Here is a 21,642-nt window from a genome sequence, read left to right as displayed (position 1 = left end):
AAGGTTATTGAACACTGTATGTTAAAAAAAACGTACATATACATATACATGTTAGCAAGAGTACAGCAGAAATTCAGCTGTACTTCTTTACTGGGAAGAATATTGTAGGAATCTTAGACTATTTTTAAGCCATCTTAGAATAAAGCTCTATCCCTACTTCAAAAGAAATGAACTAACTCTTTTTTCCTCATGAAGATTTTTATTTGGGAGGTGATACTGTCAATTTGAATATGATTTCTATTAGGAGAAATATGGTTAATATCCAACGAGTGAATAGTTAAAATTTCTAAATCAACCTGTTAAGTTAATCACTTAGAATTTAATTTTCTTCTTTAACGTTACTCTTATCAACTTTGAGTAATTTAACGGCTTGATTTCAGCTATGAAGGGGTCATTTAAAACATTTTATCTTCTGGCAGCAACTTATTATAAGATATATCTTAGAAGGGTCAGGAGGTACAAGAAAGTTCTCTCAGTTAACATTTTTAGTAAACCAAGAATTGTTTGGGAAATTCTCATTTGTTTTTTGACTTTTTTCTTTAGATTTCTGTTTTTAATGCTTTAAAATCGTCCAATAAATTTTATATATGTACATATACATGCATGTGTGTATATGTGTGTATGCACACATTCACACACATTCATTCTTTCATTCACTTATTCACGGAGTTATATGTGAATTGAACTGTAGGTGCATTTTTTTTTAGAATGAGAGTAATAGAGTGAGGAAAATCTCCCACTCCACCTTACTGTATTCAGTCTCAAAGAGAAGGTTGTAAAGGAAAAAGAAAAGCTAATACTACTTTTGTTGTTATTGTAACTAGTCGCATTGGAAAAAATACTTAGATCCATGGTGTAAGGGGTCAGTTCAAAAGATCTGATGTGGATCAGTGACCCTTAACCAAGGCTATACTTGTGTATCATCCAAGACGTTTTGATTCATTTAGTGCCAAATGCAACAAAATAGTCAATAGGTGACTTTGATGCTCAGTCAAGAACTACTGGACTAAGGGGTACTTAAAGTCCCTGTCGGCTCTGGTGTTCTGAGATACTGTCCTCCCAAGCAGTTACAGTTCCCCTTTGACCATCTCATACCATTTTATATATTCCATCATGTATATTTCTCTGACTACTTCATATATGTCGACATCCAGAGAATGGCTTCCAGAAAGTCAGGACTTTGTCTTCTTGCCCTTTGAAGCCTTATCAATACTGAAAGTAGTGCTGGCCGTGTAATAGGGACTTGGTAACTGTTTACAGGAGGTGGCTTGAAATTACTGTTCCATCTGAGAAGCTGAGTACTTGTAGAGAAATGCAGGGCCCTTTGGGCACCTTGGGTGCCCACTGCCTATTTAGAATTAGATCCACTTGGATGTCAACAAACGCAGTTAACAAGCAAGGAACTATCCTTCAGAATCTACCCAAGTGTTGGTCATTGGGTCATGATTCTTTAGGGAGGGCTTGATTGTAGACGAGTGATCCTTCTCCTGGGCTGGCCTGGGTACCCTCCAAGCATACCTTCCCTACTCCAGGTTTGTTAACCCCTGGAAGCCGTGGAGGGCTGGGGCTGGGGAGGCTGTGTGTTAGTGCACATATGTCAAGGTTGCCATGAGGAGCTGGATTCTAGAGGCCACACACAGCCGAAATCACATCTGGTCAGAACTACCTTAGAAAATCCGTAAGTCACCCACAACACCGGCAAAATGCTCACCCTCTGAGAGAAACAGGAACTAAGAGCAGTGGAGGGCACATTCAACGTGGCCCCACCCAGTTATACATCGACTGCACGGCCTCTGATGCTTGAGTGGAGTGGCAGGCCTGTTCTCTAGCAATTCAAGATTTTTTATTTCTTTTACTTATTTTTTATTTCTGCTTTAACAAGCACTGTCCCCCTTGCATTTGGGTGAGATGAATGGGTGGATGAGGCAGTTCTGTTCTGTGGTCTGTAAGCAGCCCTGCTTTGTTCATCCTGGAGTCTGTGCTTCATTTGCCCCTGAGAAATTTTAGAGTTTCACAGTAAGACTTCTGAATCCTGAGTTCCTGTGGCATTTGGGTTTCTACAAAACAGTGTAGCCACCGTTTGTTTCCTTTTGGTAAAATATTTTCCTGGCCCTTCATCCACAAAGCGTGAGGTCAGCCTGCCTTCTAGCTGTTACCCAGAGCCTAATAGTAGGGCCCCTATGTAAATTTATGGGACATTTTCACTCGAAAATTGCTTAAAAAATGAATGATACTTCTGCAGTTTACTGTTTTTCACTTTAAGTACATTTTCTGACAATATGTCTTCTATTAATCATTTAAGCAGTAGTAGGAGCCTTAAAGGAGTGTATTCAGAAGCAAGAACCCATGGTTCATTTAGTGCTGTCTGAAAAAATTTCACATTGATTGGCATCCTCTGTGGTTATGTGATGTAATATTTATAATATGTCACCCAGCCATACATCAAAACAAGTACGTCTCTTGTTTCATTTTCATGAGATATGTTGATTTCAGAGAGGTCAGTCCAGTTTCAGGTCACATGGTGGGCAACCACTGGACCAGAAATGGGAAGTGACCAGATTTATGGAGCTATTGGAAATGGACCCACAGTTGCTTCAGTTTCTACTGATGCTTTCCTCCCCTCCCCGCCCCACATCACCCCTTTTCCTTCCTCACTTACCCCTGTGTACCCAGTTGGATTTTCTTGGCACACATCCCAGCAGTAAAATGGGCCCCTTAAATCCATGAGTGAGCATGAACATACTCCCAAGTTGTTGAGCGGTGCCCTGGTCCTGCTGGGGCAGGAACTAAACTGAGCCTGGGGTTTCTCTGTGCCGTTCATCACAGCTCATAGCTGTTAACATGGTGAGCTGTTATAGCTCACCGTGTTATTACAGGCGCTGAAACCTGCCTTTGCTTTGCCAGGTGTACACAGTGGGCTGCTATTTTGGAATGAATGTTGAATGGAGGTGCATGTTGAATGGTGGTGCTGGACCTGAAGGTCCAGCAGCCTTCAGGACTGGGGCAGGAAAGGATGGGGAAGCCGAGCTGAGCCGGGGGGCCACCACTGTACTAAGGTTCCCCTTGGGGCCTCCGGTGGATTTGAATACTGGCCAGACAATAAATGAAGTATGGGGAACTTGGATGCCCAGGACGGTCTATTTCTTGTCTTCCTCTGTCATGCTTTTCTTTCCTCTTACTGCAGGAAAGACAGTAGAGTGGAAGTCAATGGTGCCCAAGTGCTAGACCTCAGGCATCAGATAAGGGAGTTGGTCTCATGGTCTCTTAATGCCCCTTCCTCCACTAAATCCTTCTGTCACTAAATCCTTCATTCTCTCCTGCCACTCCAATCTCTGGTTGGCTTCTCCTTCCTCCCTCCTCCTCAGTAGGCCCCTCTGTATTCCTTACAACTTGAAATCATTTAAAACGTGACACCCTTTCTTTGTTGCCTACCAGGGAGCAGCCCTGGGGCCTGCCCAGTGTCTGTCTCACTCAGCCAAGGGGAAGGAGGGAGGGACCTGCCATCGTCTGCTGGCTGTCCTGAGCTACCACCATTTCCCAGCCGTAGAGGAGCTGTAAAACTTGTGGCTTACATAACCCAGCGAGCATTCTCCAGCTAATCTGCAATCTGGGCTTTGAAGATCACAAGAAAGCAAAGGTCACGACCCAGAGATCAAAGTGACAGAAGGCCACAGCGTAATTGCTGGTGACCCTCTGTCGAGGGCCTTGGTCTGTCCTGTGGGTGTATTGTTTGCACTGAGACTTCAAACGTGCTGCCGGTGAACTGTGAGGGAAGTCAGCTGGCCTTGGCCGGTTGTCAGGCGTTCGTTAATGCTGTAGGTGAGCTCACCTCAACTCATTAGAGAGCATTGTCATCTCTCCACTCACAGTGTTTGTTCATCCCTCTGTGGTCTTTATTGACTTTTCCTCACGGTTCTCCTTTACCTGGAGATGTGAGGGGGTGGTTAGACAAGGAAACTGGAGTAATAAGAAAGGAGGATATGGATGCATTTATTGTAAATTAACTTGGAGGCACATGGAATTCAAGCCAGCTAAAGCTTAGAAGAGGCTGGGGCAGCATGTAGCCCTTTCCCTTTATGGCACAGATGGAGAAATTGAGGCTCAGGAAGGTGGCAGAGACTGAGCCAAGATCACACAGCAAGCGAAGCCCAGAACCTGGGCTCTTTCCTCTGCCCCATTAGTCCCCACGCTTTTTGTTGGGAAGACCTCCCTCTTGTCGTTTTGTCCGCTCCCCCCCCACCACCCCCCAGCACTTGAAAGCTTTGGTCTCTTCCATAAGCCGCATTTAAGCCGCTGCTAACTTTGTAAAATTCGTCAGAGACCTTTAGCTGTTGGTCAGTGCTTTTGATCAGCATGAGGTAAGCAGCGTTACCAAACTGGGTTGATGTCATCCAGTCAAGAGCAAAGAAGCTTGATGTTTTGTTGGCATGTCCACGCTTTTCTGTTAAGCTTTTGAAAGTTTGAGAGCAGTTCATGGATCACCCCTTGCTGCCCTCGGGGCTGGGGCACCAGTCACCAGGTCTCTCCCCTTCCCATGCATGGGAGCAAGAAGGCAGCAAGAAGCGATAGGAAGAAGCATTGAGTGCTGTAAAAGGAAGGAAGTGGGGAAAATCCCAGTGACGCCACATCCAGTTCCCTCAGGATCTGGAAATTTGGTGTTACTTGAGTAGAGTCTCCTCAGAGGATGAAACATGGCAGCCAGCCCCAGGAGCAGACATCAGAGATCTGTCTTGGTGTTCCTGTGGTTGTGCAGAGGGCCTGGGGAGCAGCCAGCTCCCCCAGGGAAGCAGATGTGGGCAGAAGACAAGAGCATCCTCCCTTCCCTTTGAAGTCTAGATGAAAAATGCGAGCTTTGGGATTTCGGTAGAGAAAATTGATTTGGGAGCGAACAAATAAACAAACAAAAAAGCCTTTCTGCTGTTCCTTTTGTCCCCCCTACCAGTTGTAGGTAACCAGTTACTTCCTAAGAGAAGTTCTTTCAGGAAGCGGAGCATCCTCTATGAAAAGAGAGAGAACCCGAAAAGCTCTGTGTGGGGCTCTCACTTTTGGAGGATCTGTTTGCAGACAGAGACAGATGGGTCTTTGAACACCTTCCCAGGGTCCCTGGTCTCCTCTTGATAACCTCACCTTCCGTATCACAGCCAGGAGGGCCCCTGATTTCACTCCCTACCCCTCCCAGCCCTGCGGCTTTCTCCCAGCCACCTTGGGAAGGTCAGGAAAGTTGGCATTGCCCTCTGGAGCAGGGGACGTGAGCCTGAGAACTTAGACGGATCTCTTTTCATTAATCAGTGCCCTGGCTTAACAAGCAGTTTTATAAATCTGAAGCTGTCTCCGGGTGCTGCAGGATTTATAGAGGGGGGTTTCTGCCATAAAGTGGTTTATGATGGCTGCCTTCTGTGTTATTAGTAGCTGTCTCTTCCTTCAACCATTGCTGTTTGATAATAGCTTTAAAACACCCAGAATTACTTACCTGCAAGCCCCATTCCCGATAGCCCCTGTTGACAGTCTGAATAAGTTTACTGCCCTTTTGTTGTACTTTACCTTCAAAACAAACTGATTGAACCATCAATAGCTCGTGGAAGCTGACAGAGGCATGTCATCTGGACTAGCCCTGGTGATTGCAGGTTATCTGGGGGAGTTAACCTTCCTGCATTGTTAACTGAAATGTTTTATGTACTGTGCAACTTTAGGATATGGCTGTGATAACCCCAGTAACTAAGTAATACATCACAGTAAAGAGTTTTTGGTGCAACAAATAACCCTGGATTAAATTTACAAGGGTTGAATTGATATTGTAAAAGCCTTCATTCTGTGGCTTCGGGAATCCTCTCTTGTATTTTTATGGCAAACTTATATTATACTCAGGATTGAAGCTGCAGCTTTTGACACCCTGCCATGACCTAGAACAAAGGGAAATAGATCTCCCAAGACCAGAATGGGACAGGCAGGCAGAAAGCCCACTGGACTTATCTCTTGGCAGTAATGTTTGGAGCCAGTTCCAAACCACCAAGGTACAGGAAGGTCTGGTAGATGTGGCTGCTGTCTGGGCGCTGGGTACCACAGACATTGGAGCAGGACAGACCATTAGCAGAACTGGGAAGGAGACTCTTGGTGGCCTTACCAACCTCATAATTCCAAAACTGTTATTCCTCGTGATGTTATTTTCACTTGCACAGTGGTTCGCAGCATGCCTAGTAGCATCAGCCTCACCTGGGAACTTATTAGGATGTGAATTTTGTGTGTGTGTGTGCGGTACGCGGGCCTCTCACTGTTGTGGCCTCTCCTGTTGCGGAGCACGGGCTCCGGACGCGCAGGCTCAGTGGCCATGGCTCACGGTCCCAGCCACTCCACGGCATGTGGGATCTTCCCAGACCGGGGCATGAACCCGTGTCCCCTCCATCGGCAGGCGGACTCTCAACCACTGTGCCACCAGGGAAGCCCTAGGATGTGAATTTGAGACTTCATTCCAGATGTAGTGAATCAGAAACTCTAGGGGTGGGGCCCTGCGATGTGTTTCAACAAGGCATCTGGGGGATGCTGATGCCCCCTCAAGTTTGAGAACAACTGAGCTAGAATATAAGCTCATTGAGAGTAGAGACCTTGTCTGTTTTGTGCATCACCTTATTCTCAGTACCTAGCGCAATTCCTGGCAGGTGGTAGCTTCTTAATAATTATTTGTTGGGTGAGTGAATGTGTAAGTAAATGAAAGAAGACATCTCTTAAGACACGAACTTGGGGCCCTGAGCTGAGTTTCTGACTGAACTATCTGGGACAAGCCTTCCTGGTGCCTCTCAAACATCTTTAAGCATCGACCACCTGGAAACCCCAGGCTGGCCAACGGGATGGGAGTCAAGTCACCTCTAGTTTCAGGGGTGACTGGCAACCTATCCCATGGGTGTTTCTTTGGTTCTAAAAGAAGAGTGCTCTGAAAACAGCAGCTCTTTGTCATCTAAAATTTTTAACTAGCTTAAAAGCCAGCACTTCTCTCTCTCTCCTTTGATTTCAGGGCTGTGATCCAAAGTGGGGCAAAATGACAATGTGCTGTCTGTTGTCACCGTGGTTCCTGCCAGCCCTGTGAAGACATCTTTCATTCCATCATTAAACACTGGCTGATTTTCTAATACTGATGTTTTCTTCCCCTGAATATTCATCTTTTCCCACCCTACACTTAGTGGGTGTCTTTACTCCTTTGAGCGTCACTCCTGACATATTGTTTCCATCTGTACGTGTCTTTATTTGAAAGAATCTGTTGTCATCAAGACTTTGCTGCTACAAGCAGAAGATGGAAGTTTTTTCTGACGCTGACTGAGGCCAGTGGGAGTTCTCCTGGAGGATAGAAAGGTCATTTGGGCCTTTGTAGAACTTTTCTAATTTAGGGTAAGCTTAGGCGGCATTTGGAGAGGGAAGTGCTCAGGGAGAAGCAGGAAAGAAGGTAGTGCATAATTTGAGGCCAGGGGGGAAGCAGGAAGTAGATCGTCAAATTTCCAGGACCTCAGATGTTGGTGTGGAAGTTTCAGGGGAGGAAAAGGATATGCAAGATAATTTAGAGTATTTTGACTTTAAAAAAGAGTAATATGAAGGCTGTGATCAGAGGCCTCTAAGCTGTTGTCTCTGGCACCTGAGTGATCAGCTAAATCTTTTACCTGGACAAGCATATGCGAGGCCATGGGGTGATGTGAGACCACCTGATGAATGGGGAAGCTGGCCTTGGGAACCCAAGGCTTTGCTGAGGCGGGAGGCCTGCTACACACCCCAAGTAACATGCGCACTGAGAAAAAGCTCAGTGCTTGGGCTGCTTTAGGGCTTGGTTCTTTGAAGCCTTCTTGAGATTTCCTGTTCCTCTTTCTTTGTGCTCCCAAAGCTACTTTGTGTATAACCTCAAACTTGGCACTTGCCTATGCTGATTTCTAATTTCTTTGTGTGAGTCTTTCTTCCTCATTACACTAAGACCCTCTTTAAGAGCAGGAACCATGTTGTAATCACCTCTGTATACCTAGGGTCTGGCACGTAGTAGGTGCTTAAGAAATATTTGTACAAGTGAAATGAACTGGTATTTTATGGAGTCCGTTCTAATGCTACTTTCCTAAATGGTGTGAGGGTGAGGGGAAAAAAAAAAACCTGGTCCCTGCCTTCAAAAAGCTTATAGTTTAGGTGAGGACATTAACTGAACACCAGCAAAACAGTTAAAAAACAATAAAATGTTAAAGTGCAGGGTGCTGAAAATGCCTCCTGGGAGTGTTGAGAAGGGAGAAAGCAATGCGGGCTGCGGGTGCAGGAGAAAACTTCCTGTGGGTTGGGATTTGGAAGATGAGTGGGTACAGAGGAGGCTGGGTACAGGGAGAAAAAGTCAGATTCCCATGGAAATGATTTACTGCTTTTGATGTTGGGTCCTCAGCTCTTCTTCCTAAGCAGGACAGGGTCTAAACAATGGCTCCTTTGATTGATGGAGTATGGGGGCTTGATGGAGAGTATCTGGGTTGGTGACTACCATTGAGGAAGGAGACGTATAGGCAGGTGTCTATATCTTTTATATATTTATTTATATGTTTATGTACCTGTCTCCTGGCCAGGCAAGTCTTCTTGTCAACTCCATACACCTGCTTGATAGTTCATCACACAAGAGGTCAGTCATTGGGTTATCCTTGGAGGCCGTAATGGCTCCCAAAGACTCTTTCCAGGGGGATGGAGACCATATAGCATTTTGGGGGCTATTAATATCCCTTAGAAACCAACTCTCCTTGTTTCTCCTTGATGGAGATAACCTTCATAGTGCCAGTGTAGAAGTAACTCAGTGATGATGAGAAAAAAGTCCTCAAGACCCCTGTTGGATTCCTCAAGGGAGCATTTCTCAGCTATATGTGTTTCTTACTGCTATCCCAAAGTTGTCCAGGTTATTATTATTATCTTGATGGCAAATTAAAGTTTCCTGTCTCAGCTTCAAAATGAAGATTTGCTGTTATCTCAGAGATGAGAATGATACAGATGACCCATAGGAATGGCAATGACGTTAATGGTATGATCAGGTTGTAGGTTATTTTCACTGAGAACTTCTTGTGTAGCAAAGATGTTGGGTCCATTTTTCAGAATGATAGAAGGTAAACACGTTGATAGGATCTTACTGGCTAATCCAGGTGTGTGTGTGTGTGTGTGTATGTATCTACCTTTGAATCAAGAGCAACCATTGGTGTATATTTTGAAAGTTTAGTTGTGTATCTGTGTAAAATGGAATGATTTGGATTTCCCCAAAGAGTGGTTATTCATTCTTTGTGAAAGAAAAGAGGAGAGGCAGGAACCAAGGTCTAAACTTCTGAAGACCTAACAGTGTAGTTTCCTGCTCATCAGACAAATTGCATGAAAGTTTGAGGCTGTCATCCCAGTCTTCCTGAGTTACCTCTGACTGTTCTCTTCCAGATACTTTGTTCTGCACAAGCTGCCCAATTTGAAGTTTCTGGATGCTCGTAAAGTAACCAAACAAGAACGCGAGGAAGCTTTGGTCAGAGGGGCGTTCATGAAGGTGGTGAAGCCCAAGGTAAGCCCTGTACTGACTGTTCTTTGCAAGGATTTATGCCTCACCTGTTGGGTACTCTTTGACCCTGGAGGAAGTCCTCCTATGTGTTCAGAATGCAGGAGGGATCTCACACCAGGATTTCATCCATGGATATACTGTTGGCCAAACAAGAAGTAGAACTGGGTATAAACTGGGTCGTCCTAGGGGACCTTATTGGTAAGGTGATTTCAGGCAGATGGCTCTTGTACCAATAAAACAGCATCATACACAGCCCAATGGTGACGTTCCTGGGGAGGATTTCGGGCCTCCTGGAAGATGTTTTATTTACAAGGTGGGGCCTCTGCAGGTCTGTAGCTAAGAAAGGAGAAACAGGAAAGCATTGGGCATTTACTGTTTCTCAGGGCGGGTAGGATTCCTCTCGTGCCTCAGAGGGGGCCCTTCTTTCTTGGGACCAAAGGGTAGCTGGGGGAGAGTGATTTTCTCTTGTCCACAGGTGAGGGCTCAATAGCTCTTGGAAATATTGTTGGCAGGGAGGGCGATTATTCTGACAATGTGATCTGGGACTGGTGTGTGCTTCCGTCATGTAGCTCATGGGAATGCTGTTTACTGACCTTTGCTTCGCCAGCTGAGTCTGCTTGGGGGCCATGGGATTGAACGTGGTGTCATCTTAATGACAGCATTGATGAGGCAGGGGAGATTTGGCTTGGGGTCCTGGATTCAGACACAAGGAGATTATTAAAGACATGGGCCTGGGAGGAGCTGGGGTCCTTCAGTGAAGCCTGAGGCTGGGGAATGGACTTGATGACCCCTTTGGAGGTCCCTCACTGCCCTGGAGCTCTGTGGTGCTACGGTCACTTCCTGTGGGATCCTAGCTCGTGTGTTGAAAACACTAGCCCAGAAATCCTTGAGGCCTCGTTTGTCCTCACTGATTGACTTCGAGCGCTCTGCACATGCATTGGAAGTGATTAAGAGGGAAAGAGGAAAAAACAAACAGAACCAAAACAGAAAAATGAAACCTCTTCCATCAAGTTGCTCAGCTGGCAGCAGACCTCAGGCCACTTTCTTTCCCTGAATCCATGAGGTGCAACTTAGTTCCCGTTATGCTGAATACAATTGCTAACAGTTGTGGAAATATATGATATGGAGAGTATAATGCTGGCAGATAAATGTATTGTTACCTGTTTCAGCATGTGGGAAATTAATTGAGTGATTTGCTTCGTAGCTATTAAAGTGTTAACAGTTTTACTAATGGAGGCACCGATTTGATGTATTGCTCATGACTGCCTTTAGTTATTCCAGCTTTTGTGATTTTGTCCAAAAGAAATAATTTATTTCTTGGCCTCCTTTTTTTTTTTTTTGGCTAAAAGATTCCAGAGACAGCCCGTATCACCAAACCAAAGTACGACAAATAGACTGTTTATAGTATCTTGGGTTCCTACCCATCCTGAATTTCCCACCGTCATGTATACATGCATTTTATAGAATAGATGCTATTTCTCCTGCTCTCTTTGTCTTTGACATGGAAGCTCTGGAAATCCGGAGGGTTCGTAAAGATATACCCATCGTATTGGGGTGGGGTGGGGTGTCAATGTCATCCACTACTGTTCTAAGGTTCTTTGTGTCCAGGTATGTGAGTCCTCACATAATCTTCTAACGTGGAAGGAAGGGAATGTTGGCTTACTGTACAGATGAGATAACTCAGGCCTTGAGACGCTATTTGGGCTGCTCAAGTCACCAGCTCATCATTGCTAGAGCCCGTGTTTTACCTGTGTGTCTGACTGCAGAGCCTACATTCTTCCACTCTGATCTCTTACCCCTGGAGCACTCATCTCACCATTCTCCCCATGCGTCTCTCTGTCCAAACAGAACCTCCGAGGAAGGCCTAAGTGAAGAAAACAGGAAACAGCAGGACTGTTCTTCTCTTGGAGTAGAGATGGGGGGAACTGAAGTCCTCCCCTGCCTCTGAAAGCAGGGAATGACTCCTTAACATCCAGCAGTAGCTGGCTCTCTGAGTCGTTAGCACCATCATCAGAAATGCTCTTCAAAGCTCCACATCAGTTTCTGATCAGTTATAGAATTAGCTCCTGTTTGTGTGGTTGATACTACCATCTTTACTAACTGTGTTAAGCTTTGAAATATCCATTAATTATTTGGAGAGAGACAAAAAGACTTTGACAAAGCATGAGGCCATTTGGTGGTTATCCTTTTGTAGAGTTCCATGATTTCCAAGCTGGAGAGGGCTTCAGAACTCACCTGGTCTGTGCTCTCATTTTATGGGTGAAGGAACTGGGAGAGGACGTAGTTCCCTAAGGCCCCACAGTCCCTTGGAGGCAGAACTGGGACCAGAACCCAGACCATCTGGGCTCCCAGTGAAGTGTTCTCTTTACACTGTGATCCTTTAAGTGCACTGGAGGATTTCTCTGTGTTCTGGTTTCATATCAAGCTGTATGCCTCTCATGAATGGCAGGCAATTCCCTTCTGTCTGCTGTTTGCTGGGCAATGTGCTGGTACTTTTCTTGCAGATAGAAAGAGGCCAAATGAGCTCCTTGCTGAATTAATAAATTGGGATTAAAAAGGCTGGTTCTCGCCTGCTCGCACTATGTACAGACATATGTTTGTTCCTTGCAGGTGTGTATATACGCTTTCCATCTCTGTGTGTATATATACGTATATATATATATATATATATATGTACACACACACACAAACACACACACACAAACACACACGTACTAGGAGGTATGTGTACTCCCGGAGTCGGCTCCTAAGTGGAGAGCAATTTCCTCTCCGTGAATTGCCGACACTGTGCTGAGCACACTTGGTGAAGACATATTTTTCATCACGGACTCGGAATCTCAAGTTGGCTTCTGTCCTTTCTGAGGCAATGGCGTCCTGTTTTGCTTACTTGGCAGAATGCGCCGATGGATGATCAAGGGGGCCGTGATTTGGGGAGCTGTTCTCATTTTATTCCTGACATAAAGTATTTGGGAGAATGGAAAATGCCTCTACAATCACAGCCCTTGCTTTGGAGGTAGGGAACGGGCAGTCTGGGTGTTCTCGGCTGACGCAGATGCAGAATCATCCAGTAACTCATAACCCCCCTAAGTCACAGGGTTTGATCTCGTACCTGGCAGGCCCCAGCGCTTGAAGCGCAGAGCTGGCCCTCGCTCCCTCTCACTATGACACATTTCTCCTTCGTGGCTGCCTTTTGGCTTTTGTTGTTTAAAAGCTGCCTTCTGTCTGAGCTCTGATTGTACAGGACGATGCTGTCATTCATTAGGAAGTGACAGCTAACATTGCAGTGGCTCTTCTAGACTCTGTGTGTGTGTGTTTAGTGAATGGACCTACAACAGCTAGGCTTTGCTCATTTCCCCAAATTTTAAAGAAAATATATATCTCTGTCAAATATTGGCCATCGGATCATGCCACTGTCAGTGCAGAGAGCACCAAGCTGGACGCCGAGGAGGTGGTAGACCACAAAAAACGGATTCTGTAGTGACCAGACCGTGACCCCCCCCTCGCTGCCCCAGGAAACGTAGATCAAATCAGTGCAGAGACCTGTCCAGGAGGGTGTGCGTGGCAGGCACGCCGGCCTTGCACGTCAGAGAGACAGTGCAAGAATCCAACAGTTAGAATTGCTTATTATGTCCTGGCTTTGTAATTGTTCATCCCTGTTCTGGCAAAGAGCACAGTTGTCATTTCTGTGACATAATTATTTAAAGCTGAGCCCTCTTGTTTTACAGGCACATATAGGAAGTTGGCTACCAACAGTTTAATCTTTGTAATCTTATAGAAGCGATGGGAGGCGCAGCTACCAGGGCAGCTGGACCGAGAACCTCAGCCTCTATTAGAAAGTGTTTAGACATGTGTGTTTTTGCTTGTAATCATGGCCCTTCTCTTATAGGTAAGATAGGGTCATAGGTTTGTTTGTGAGTGTCAGTGTGTCCTTGAAAATATGACATCCGTCTTTATGTGGGCACACCTGGGTTTCCTATCCTGTGTGGCTTGTGCATTTGTGTAGTTTTGCATTGTTTTGCATATTTGTGTATGTGTCTTTGGGTATTTTTTGTGGGGGGGTGCACTATAGAATGTGCATGTGTATGTGTGTGTGTGTGTGAGAGAGAGAGAGAGTGAGAGAGAGAGAGAGAGGAGAGAGAGAGAAAGGGGAAGGGAGGAAAGGAGGCAGAGGGAGACGTGATGTGTTAAAGGAATAAACATGTACCTTTGGAAATCTTTTTTATTCTTGTCCTTAAACTCGAAGTTGAAAGCTATTTGGGTCCAAGGACCGCCTGCTTCGCTGACTACACTACATAGTCCTGCTCTTGATACTTGGAGTTGGGCCCAAACTTTTCTGGGTACCTTTAGTTTCTTCCATCTGTGTCTATGTTTTTGGAGTTCCAGGCAAAAGGCAAACTAGGATAAAGACAGGGAGTAGAAGCATCTGGAAGCCCACTCTTTGTCAAGACAAAGCTGCAGCGCACCTACTGGTATGTCAGCTCCATGAGGATAGGAACTTGCTTTTGTTCACTCTATCTCCAGGGCTTGGTCAGTCACAGAGGCTCAGCCAATACTCGTCAAAGCAGTGAACTATGAACAGAGCATTTCGGAGGATCCATCAAAAAAGGTCATCCATTTTTTTTATTGCCTCAGTGTGGTCCTTTGCAAAAGCAGGAAAAGGACTTTTGCCATAAGAAAATGTAATAACTTGGATCTGTGTGTTGGCAGAAAAGAGGGATTCTGGGTCGCATATTTGTTTTTCTAAAGGATTTACCCTGGGATTACTTATGATGGCAAAACCTACAGCCATCGTGATCCCCAGGGCCATGGCTTCTCCATGGGGCAGCTTTGCTGGGGTGGGCAGCAGGGGTGCAGTCCGAGCTCCCTGTCACTGCTAATGTGTTCTCTGAGTCCTTCTCTCGGAATCCTTCTGGTCATGTTAGGGATTTTAGGGGGAAAAAGTAGCTTTTCTCAGAAAACATGTTGGGGTACTCCACAAGTCTGTGGGTTGTTAAAATGAGATTTTCCTTGTCTTAGCTGCTCTTGTGCTTTCTCTGTGCCGTAAAGGAGCACTGCCTCATGGCTTGTTTTGTTTACTTATTGTTTTTTATGCCTAGCCTAGTTCTTCACTAAGTGCTACCTTGTTCTAAAGCACAGTGTATATGTCTTTCATATATTCTCTTACCCCATGGAGCCAATTGCAAACATGTGAAAGGTTATCCGAAATTACCTCTAGATAGGTTGCAATTACTAACATTTACTCTATACTCAATATTTTTAAAAATATATATTTTACATAAAGCCAGGGTATGCCTGTAAATAAATATTGTAAACCACATGAACACGCAGTTTAAGTAGGCAATAAGCCGGTAGATGTTGAAAGTTCTCTACTGTGCCTAACTGTCAGAAGAAGACTAAAAATGTCAGTTGATTTTCTAGATATTTCTAACTACCTGAATACGTTAGTGTTTTACGGTTCTTTTCTGTTTTCACACAGATGTTTCTCGTCTAGAGACGTATTCAGATTCTATTTCCAGTTACTTTATAGTAAATTTTGAAGGGAGGAAAAATTTTTAATTCTTTTTTGGAAGATGCTTAGGCATTGTGTTTAGAAACAACTTCAGACGCCAAAGATTTGCAGTTTGTGTGTTTTTCCTTCTTCTTTCCGATTTCACAGTTTGCTACATTCATTTGATGGGGGGATCACTTGTATTTCTTCATTTTTAGCACCATGGCCTCCTGTGTCTCAAATAAATGCTTTCATAGTGTTGCTTTTTGGAGACCATGTTGGTAGCTTTTTATGGCCTTGTTTTTGGATAGCAACCCTCTGAAATCAGAGATAGACCATTGCAGAGAAGTTGTGTCTCCAGCACCCTAGAGATAAAGTGCCCTAGCAAAGCCCTGTAGATAGGAAATTGAAACCACAATAGAAGGAAAGTGAATAGAACTGTAGTTGATGGTAGCAGCCTCTGAGAGCCACGTCCAGATGTCCCTGGGGCCTGGGCAGGTGCTACACATATAGTACGCATCATTCTCCATTAAGCCCAGTATGTGGTGAGATATCATTGTGTCTCTGTTGGAGTCATTGCCTTTCACTGCACCCCGATGGCCCAGCTCCACATTCATCCTCTTTGTGGCCTCTAACATGCTGGCTTTTTTTCCAAAGACGTTTGGACAGACACATGCCTAGAGGATCATGGAAGTAAGTGGCATTTTGGGGGGAATGAGATGTGTCCCTAGCGTCATTTGTACAGCCTCTGGAACCTACCCATTGGGAGAACTGTGGTAGATTTCATTATTTGTCTAAAATCGTTCCACTCCTTCTGCCCTTGCCATGGCTTCCCCTTTAAGAGAGAGGCATACCTCTCCATCCCATCGACTTTGGACTTGGCCATGTGGCACTTCGGCCAGTGGGATGTGAGTGGAAGTGACAGCATGCCACCTCTAGGCCAAGGCCTCACGAGGTACTATGTGTTTCCACTCACCCTTCTTGCACACCCGCCATTGGCTGTGGAAACCACATGAAATGCAGGTTGAGTGGACACACGCTAAGATTAAAGCCTGAAGCAGAACTACCCCAGCCACCCTCGGACCTCTGCACAAGAAAGACATGCTGGTCATAAGCCACTGGGGCTTTAGGAGCACTGTTGCTGCAGAAACCTGACAAACGCATAGGCCGTCCATGCTCACATTCTGTCCTCTGGCCTTCCCCGGCCACGTGAACCAGGGCTCTTAACTGAGACACAACTTGGGGTGTAGTGAAGTTCATGGCAGTTTTGGGTGTCACAGCACCAACTTCGGTAGGCTTTCTGGTTGCCTCACTGATTAGGATCGAAGGCCAGCCTCAGGGTCGACTGGCTGCTTAGCAGTGGATTATTAGTTGTGATGAAACTTTCCCGATATGTGAGTCAAAGCAACACCTAGCGTATATTAGGTGTCCACTATGTATTAGATATTGTACTAGCGACTTAATATTATCTCTCAATTTCTCTTTGAACTCGAATCTGCCAATGATGATCAGAGAACTTGCATACATCACTTAAAATTACAGAGCAATGTGGAATCCAGTTCTTCCTCAGGCCCACTTAGGCCCCTAAGCTCATGCCCTTTTTCCTGTATACCTTAAATTTCATCATCCAGAGGTGGAGATATAATGAGAGGCAGGAGAAGAAGAGCAGGAGGACCAGGACATGGAAGGGAGCCCGAGGTAACTTTATAATTTTCAATTTTGACCTTGTGACTACTCCCTCCAACCCATTTTGGTGAAGCTTTGTGGGCTAGGCCGAGAATTGCAGGAGCCAGGCGGTGGAGGGCTCTGTTTATTAGGCAAAGCTTGCAACTTAATTTGAAGATGAGGAGGAACCTTGGGAGGGTTCAGAGTGGGAGGAAAGTATGGGCAGGTCTGTGTTTGGATCCCTGGGTGTCTGGCGGGCAGGGTTTCAGGGGGTACTAGTGCTCTGTGTATACAGCAGGTGTTTTGGAAATCTGTACAGAGGCAGCTGCTAGCCCGAGGCCACCCAGCATGCGGAGCACCCAGGCCAGTGTTGGTACTCAGGTGGCCACACAGGTCAAAGAGCTGGGGCCCAGAGCCCTCCCCTGACCACAGGGAGGGGTCTGGGTGGTAGCAAGCAACTCAGATGCTGGGATGAGGAGAAAGCCGATGGCTGTCAGAGACCCAGTAGTAACTCACCTGGCAGTGGGTCTCTGACATTCTAAAAAGTTCTTTGACACCTTCTTACCCAAAAGACCCTGTCCCCTATGGTATCAGCTGCCTTAATTTTAAGGAATGAATTTAAACCTTCTTAACTGAGCCATGAGAAATCCTCATTTGTGTGATCTCTGGTAATGATTAAGATGGAGCTTTAATAGCTGACTATGTCTGTAATCTGTACATTTCCAGCCTGACATTTTCTTGATCCACTTTAGAAGACTGTTTTTGGTATTTTCCATTTTTGCAATTTAGTTTTTTAAGAATTATTTTTAAAAATTAAGCTTGATGGGAAAGAGAAGAGGGGAAGAGGAAAATAAAGATGCTTCCTTAAGAAAGTGGGTTCTCAGAGCATGAAGTTGGGGTGCTGATTTCAAGTTACCCATGTTTAAAGCTCACATCACCCTGTATTCTCTGTGCAGCTCAGGACTTGGCAGGGAGCTGTCCTCCTGAGACAGGTGCATTGGTAACCTGGGGCAATACCTTATCCTTAACAAGCTTTACTCTCCTTGGTCTCCCCCCAACGCCGAGACACACACACACACACACACACACACACACACACACACACACACACACACACACACACACACACACACACACACACACACACACACACACACACACACACACACACACACACACACACACACACACACACACACACACACACACACACACACACACACACACACACACACACACACACTGTGCTTGGAGCCTTTGAGCCTGATGATTCCAGGCCAGTGATGAGGAGGACTGGGTTGGAAGTACAAGACCAGCTTGTCCAGAACAGAGGAAAAAGGCCAATGACTGAGGTCTGAGTGAGGGGAGGATCATGATGGCCTCAGTGTTCTCACCCTCCGCCGGTTCCCTGGGCCTTGCTCTCTACCCTTCTGACCTCTGTGGCTTCATGAGTCTCTGCCTTGCTTAGAAAGTCCCTTCTGGACCCATGGCAACATCAGATCGCAGGGGCTAAACCCTCAGGCATATAGGGTTCCTGTAAGGCAGGGAAGCCTGTAGGATGGATGGCTCACTAGGGAAAAATCATGAACATTGTTCTGAAGCTAACTTTGATTCCGTGTTAATATTACTTGCAATTCCATGGCTAAGAGAGGAAGAGAAAACAAAGATGGTGTAGTCTCAATTTCTGCTCTTGAGTTCTGGTCATTTCCAAATTGCCTGCAACTAATAGCAGATGTACTGGTTTGCTGCCATAACAAAATACCACGGACTGGGTGGCTTTAACAACAGAAAGTCCTTTTCTCACAGCTTGGAGGCTCCAATTCCAAGATTAAGGTGTTGGTGGGATTGGTTACTTTTTTTTTCTTTCTTTCTTTTTTTTTTTTTTTGTGGTACGCGGGCCTCTCACTGTTGTGGCCTCTCCCGCTGCGGAGCACAGGCTCCGGACGCGCAGGCTCAGCGGCCATGGCTCACGGGCCTAGCCGCTCTGTGGCATGTGGGATCTTCCCAGACAGGGGCACGAACCTGTGTCCCCTGCATTGGCAGGCGGACTCTCAACCACTGCGCCACCAGGGAAGCGCGGATTGGTTTCTTTTGAGGTCTCTCTCCTTGGATTGCAGGCGACTGCCTTCTTGCTGTGTCTCCACATGGTCACCTTGATGTGCACACACAACCCTGCTACCTGTTTGTGTGTGCAGACGTCCTCTTACAAGGACAGGTCATATTGGATTAGGGCTCACACACTGGCCTCTTTTTAGCTCAGTCACCTCTTTAAAGGTCCTGTCTCCACAACTGAGCTGGTGTGGAGCAACTATGCTGGTGTGGAGCAACTGAGCTCGTGTGCCACAACTGCTGAGCCTGTGCTCTGGAGCCTGTGAGCCACAACTACTGAGCCCGCATGCCACAGCTGCTGAAGCCCGTGCACCTGGAGCCGGTGCTACGCGACGGGAGAGGCCACCGCGATGAGAGGCCCGCGCACAGCGGCAGGGAATGGCCCCTGCTCGCCGCAGCTGGGGAGAGCCCGCGCACAGCAACGAAGACACAATGCAACCAAAAATAAATAAAAAAAAATTAAATTAAAATTTAAAAATAGTGGTAAGGAAAGAAAAAAAAAAAAAGGTCCTGTCTCCAAACATAGTCACATTATGAGGTACTGGGGGGTTAGACTTCAACATAGGAATTTGGGGGGGGACACAATTCAGCCCCTAACAGCAGATGAGAAGAGTGAACTTTAAGAAGAATATATTTAAGAAAACTCATGTACGCTTAGTGATAAAAGGGATATCTATGATACTTAGCATTTACTTGTTCTTTTCATTGTCCCCAAAAGCCTAAGAAGCAAAATCAGTGAATAGAATAAAGTAGTAGGATAACCTTAGGTTTCCAACTTGATGGGAGTTAAAAGTCTTCACAGAGTTTGATTGAAACAGAAATTTGACCTGTTTGCCTGAGTGCGGCTGATAAATACTTTTCAGGATCTCATCCAGGTGAGTGCCAAGCAAGTATGCACAGGTAATTGCCAGGATTAGTGGGAGCTCCAGTAATGACATCTCCCCCACACAGGAGGCTGAGTGAGGAGCCCGATGCTCAGAAGGGAGCTTCTTCTCATTAAAAAAAAAATTACCCCTAGAGGAGCCCTTTGCCCCAAATTGTTCCTTGAGGAGTGAAAAGAAGCTGTTTCTTGTTATAAGGGAGAAGTGTCCTGACACATGTCCACTGGTCTCTGCCTGTTTCTCCAGAGCTTATTTCTCCCTGTCAAGACCTCCAGGAACATCCAGTTCCCTGGTAGCTGTTGGAATCCGCTTGTGAGTTGGTTCCAAGTCTCTAGGAAGTGTGTTTTTGCGTCTTCATTGTTTTGTCTACCTGTGGTCACCATGGCTGGCTTCTGGGGCCCGTGTCTACACTCTGACTCTAGATGCAGCCTCACTATCCCTCTGAGCAGGCAAAGTGATGTTTCACAAGCATGATGGGGCAGGTCTGCCCTTGGGGTCCTTGAAGGCTGATGGTACAATTAGCTCTTTTATTTGCTTTTCTGCTCCTTACAGTAGAGTGTCTTAGATTAACAGACAGGGCGCCAGCAATAATGCACAGATGCTCTGTAATTGGGGCTTCCTTTGATGTTAATTTAGCGAAGTTCAATGCTATTGTCAGTGATAGCAATTATGCTCAGCCTTTTCACCAAGGACATTTTAGGATAATTTTATTTTTCACGTGCATTTTAAAATATGGCAGTAAATTTTGAGCTACACTACCTGAATTAGAACTCATTATTTCTTTTCAACAGCCAACCACTGCTCTCTGTCTAGGCTCCAAAGCTGTATCTTTATTTTTCTTTTTTGGAGTGGGGAATTTTAAAGTGGGGCTTCTACCTCACGAAGCTTTTTAACTCATGAGTGAAATTTAGAAGTGAGTCTTTTGCTTTTTCTTGGCGTTTTGTACTGTCCCAGAGACTATCTGGCTTAGTGACCTCTCCTGTGTTTTATCTGGACCATTTTTATTCATTCCTTCCCATCACCTGACCTTTATTTTTGTTCTTGACATGATTCAAGAAGTTGCCTCCAGCTGTTCTTTTGGGAAGGTTTAAAATCTGCATTTATCATGGCTCTTGTCTTCCATGGCAAACCTATGATTCTTACTTTGTTCATGGGCTGTTGTCAGATTTGCTCTTCCATTTGGGGGCCAGTCTCACTCCAGGTTTCAGGATTATATTTAGGTTTGGATTAAAGGCCACACTTCTGCCATCTGTTTCTCCATTGTTACTATGGGGCATGTCATGCCTCCTTTCACATTTGTTGTGAGGATTAACTGAGATCATGTGTGTAAGCAGCTCACACAGTCTCTCTGGTATGTAGCTCGTGTTCTTAGGTGTGGCATTTCAAAACAGCTCTGTTTTGGGGCCATTGCTGTGTCTTCCAGTTGTGCGAGTGAACACGACAAAGATGATTTTGGCTTGAGTTGTGGGGTGTATTAGTTGCCTGGGGGCTGCCTTAACAAAACACCATAAACTGGGTAGCTTAAACAACAGAACTTTATTTTCTCACAGTTCTGGAGGCTGGAAGGTCCTCATCAGGGTGCCACATGGTTAGGTTCTGGTGAGAGCCCTCTTCACAGCTCGCAGACAGCCATCTCTCACTGCTGTGTCCCCATGTGGCAGGAGGAGGGAGAGGGAGAGCAATGTTGATTGATTGACTGATACCTCTTCCTCTTTTTATAAGGCTGCAGTCCTGTTGGACTGTATGTCCTCATTTCACCTTAATTACCTCCCAAAGGCTCTATCTCCAGAAACAGTTACATTGGGGGTTAGGGCTTCCGCATGTGAATTTGGGGGAGCATAATTCAGTTCATAGAAGGGGGTATTGCCCCTATAGTCCTGGTGACTTAACTGAGTTTTCTGGGATTTATACTTAAGTGTTTCTAAGGTTTTACTAAGTGTTACTTCCTGATGAGAGTAAAACACCTAAAAGAA

General features: G+C 45.5%; 1 protein-coding gene across 1 annotated transcript in view; it reads left to right on the top strand.

The window, feature by feature from the left end:
• The window catches only part of LRMDA (leucine rich melanocyte differentiation associated), a 529,620-nt gene that overhangs the window by 12,495 nt on the left and 495,483 nt on the right, over positions 1 to 21,642 (top strand). Inside the window, exon 4 of the mRNA XM_060097357.1 lies at positions 9,412 to 9,529. Within this exon, the coding sequence (XP_059953340.1) occupies positions 9,412 to 9,529 (118 nt within the window). The remainder of the gene's footprint in view (positions 1 to 9,411; positions 9,530 to 21,642) is intronic.

The sequence above is a fragment of the Mesoplodon densirostris genome, chromosome 1 (assembly GCF_025265405.1).
Source record: "Mesoplodon densirostris isolate mMesDen1 chromosome 1, mMesDen1 primary haplotype, whole genome shotgun sequence".
Taxonomy (NCBI): Eukaryota; Metazoa; Chordata; class Mammalia; order Artiodactyla; family Ziphiidae; genus Mesoplodon; species Mesoplodon densirostris.
Note: the sequence above shows the minus strand (reverse complement) of the source record. Positions and strands in the feature narration are given on the sequence as shown.